Here is a 2,896-nt window from a genome sequence, read left to right as displayed (position 1 = left end):
CCAGGACAGACCCGGACACGACCCCAAATCTCTACCCAAAGAGACAAAAATAGAACAAAACAAACATCCGTTTAGGGTCGCGCGGTGGAATTGGCCTCAGAAGATGGGCGGGAGAGGCAAGCATCCGTCCGCCCGGCATCCGGTGCCCCCCGCACCGCACTCGGCCGGAAAAGCTGCGCACGGGCCGAGTTTTTCTACGCGCCAAGTCCAACTTGGCCACCAACCAACCATCCACTTATCCCGTCTGCCAAGTAGTGGCCGCCCCGCCCGGCCCGGCCTCCCCCAGTCGAGTCGACGCACGGCCGCCCCGGTCCACGGCCTCCTCCTCCGCCTCCAAAGGAAAGGAAAACCACCCGCACGCACGCACGCGCACGCACTTCCACGACCTTCCCCCCACTTTCCCCGCCCCCCTCCGCCAGTCCACCGCCGATGCCGCCGGCCTCGCCGCCCACCTGACGCCATGCCGCTCCACTACCGCCGGATCCTCTTCTCGGGCGACTGCGATCCTTGGTACGACTGCCCCCCGCCTCCCGCCCCTCCCTTCTTCACCCCTTCCCCCTCTCCCTCTCCCTCGCCTTCCTCTCCGCCTCCGATCACATCGCCTCCTCCTCCGCCTTCTCTGTCTTTCTATTTCCCTTTTACCCCGGACCTCGCTCCGTCCCCTTCCCCCGTCCATGACGGCGGCGGTGGTTGGAGAGACCACCAGGGAGGAGGAACTTACGGGTACGGCGCCGTCGACGACCACCGCCGCCGCTTCGTCACCTACGTCCTCTGCGCCGCCGCGGCGCTCGCGTTCCTCTCGCTCATCCTCCTCGGCCTCTCGATCGCCGTCCGTCGCCGGCAGCTGCGGCAGCGGAGGCAGGCGCTCCTCGCCCAGCCGCCGGCCGCCGCGACCAACGTCGGAAACGACGACCCGGAGGGCCGCGGCGGGGGCGGCGTGGTGCACCACGTCTGGTACATCCGGACCGTCGGGCTCGACGAGGCCGCGATCGACTCGATCGCGGTGACGCCCTACCGCGCGGGGTCTGGGCTCCTCGGCGCCGCCGACTGCTCCGTGTGCCTCGGCGAGTTCAACGACGGCGAGCTCGTGCGCCTGCTGCCCAAGTGCGGCCACGCGTTCCACGTCCCCTGCATCGACACCTGGCTCCGCGCCCACGTCAACTGCCCGCTCTGCCGCTCCGACGTGCTCGACCCCACCACCACGGCCGCCGGAGCCGGCATCGAGTCCAACTCCAACCCACCAGCTGATCCAGATGTGAGCGCCAACGCCGCAGCCGAGCAAGCGGCTGCCGCGAGCGATTCGACGCTGGAAGACGAAGACGAGGAGGAGGACCAGGAAGCGCCGCGCGTGGAAGAAGACCAGCACGAGCAGCAGCAACCCAGTTCGCCAGAGCCAGAGCCATTGCCGCAGCTCCCGGGCCCGCTGCCGCGGAATGTGCGGCGCGCGGCGTCCATGAACGCGGCGATGGTCTCAACCGCGGCAGGCGTCGCCGCGCTGGACCGGCTGCCTGACGCGGCCCCCGAAGGGGAGGAGCAGAGTGGCAGAGAGAAGCATCAAAGCGGTGCGGCCGGCCATCCGAGCAGCGAGAGGCCCGCGTCCGGCGGTCTCCCGAGGTCCTTCTTCGCGCGGCACTGCCGTGCCCGGAGCTCCGTGCTGCCGCTGTGACGGCGCCGAGACCCCGAGCTGAATTTTTGATCCTGGTCGCCAATAATGTTACCCGATCAACGCCCCAAATGTGTGTGATACCTGTTGCTTGTAATCTCAAAACCGATGATTGCGAGTTCAAACGCGAAATGCAGCAAAGAAAAGCGAAATCTTTTATGTTGTCTGGTTCTACTTCAAGTACAATTAAGAACAGAGATCAACCCAGAACAAGAATAGAGAATGGAGGTGCTGGAAGATGTTCTTGTATTCTTGTCTAGGAAGCAGACACTGCACTCTGTCGGCTGCTGTTTTCTTTGCTTTACCCTACATTTTCTTTTCTTCAACTAACATGGGAGTGGATCGCATCATCTGCCTGAACTTATTGAAGGGAAAACGTGCCCTCATGGCTTCTTGGGGGGTCGTTGGCGCGGGAAGATTTTGTTTATTATTCTTCAATTTTTATCTTCTGATGACGGAAGCTAGTCTGAACGAGAGAAGTGCAGATACAGCACATGACGAGATTGTAGCTGCTCTTTTTCGAAATAAAAGATGCAGATAGAAACAGCGCTCTGCCGTAGTAGCTAGCGAGCTCTGTAGGCTGGCCGCCGCCAAGGCAGAGTTGTGGATGCTCTCTGGGGCATCAGGGCTGAGTCGTATCTCGCGACAGGTAGCCCAATCTTGCACCGGGCTCCGGCATGAGCGTTGTGGGCATCATATGCCGCTGTCTCTGTACTGTTTTTTCTCCCCTACCTTAATACACCGACGCGCAAGCCTTTTACGTGCTCGCAATTTCAAAGTTCATTGGAAGTACAAATAAAAATTATAATGAGATTTCGAGACACTCAAACGACCACTACCACCGACGTGCCGTTGTCGTAGCAAGTTTGACTTTGTTGATGACAGCCGAAAAGTTTTCATGCATGAATCTTAGCATATGACAAGAAACCCTAACCTTACCGCCTCAAGAAGACGACAACAATCTATGTCAGAGCTCCGTCAAGTATGTCCAGATGAATGAACTCGAGGAGGATCGGTGCTCAGAAGACAAACTTGAAGAAAAGGTGTCCTCGTTCATTCGAGCGTTGCACCTGCAAGGACTAAAAGAACAAACTTAAACTACTACCGGAATTCTCCTTCCCGCCACCGACCGCCGAAGCGACAGACAGAGGGAAGACCAATCCACGGGCTCACCGATGAGGCTTGGAGGGAGGGGAGAGTTTGCATGGGATAGGGAAGAAAAATCTGAAGACA

At 59.9% G+C, this 2,896-nt stretch overlaps 1 protein-coding gene across 1 annotated transcript; it reads left to right on the top strand.

Moving 5' to 3' along the window:
- The first annotated feature begins 265 nt into the window (after window positions 1-265).
- Window positions 266-1,829, top strand: LOC119355307 (RING-H2 finger protein ATL52-like). The gene has a single exon (XM_037622096.1). The coding sequence runs from the start codon at window positions 461-463 to the stop codon at window positions 1,664-1,666; it is 1,206 nt and encodes a 401-aa protein (XP_037477993.1). The 5' UTR covers window positions 266-460; the 3' UTR covers window positions 1,667-1,829.
- The last annotated feature ends 1,067 nt before the right edge of the window (window positions 1,830-2,896 follow it).

Source organism: Triticum dicoccoides, chromosome 2A (genome assembly GCF_002162155.2).
Source record: "Triticum dicoccoides isolate Atlit2015 ecotype Zavitan chromosome 2A, WEW_v2.0, whole genome shotgun sequence".
In the NCBI taxonomy this organism is placed as follows: domain Eukaryota; kingdom Viridiplantae; phylum Streptophyta; class Magnoliopsida; order Poales; family Poaceae; genus Triticum; species Triticum dicoccoides.
This window is presented reverse-complemented; position numbering and strand designations above follow the sequence as displayed.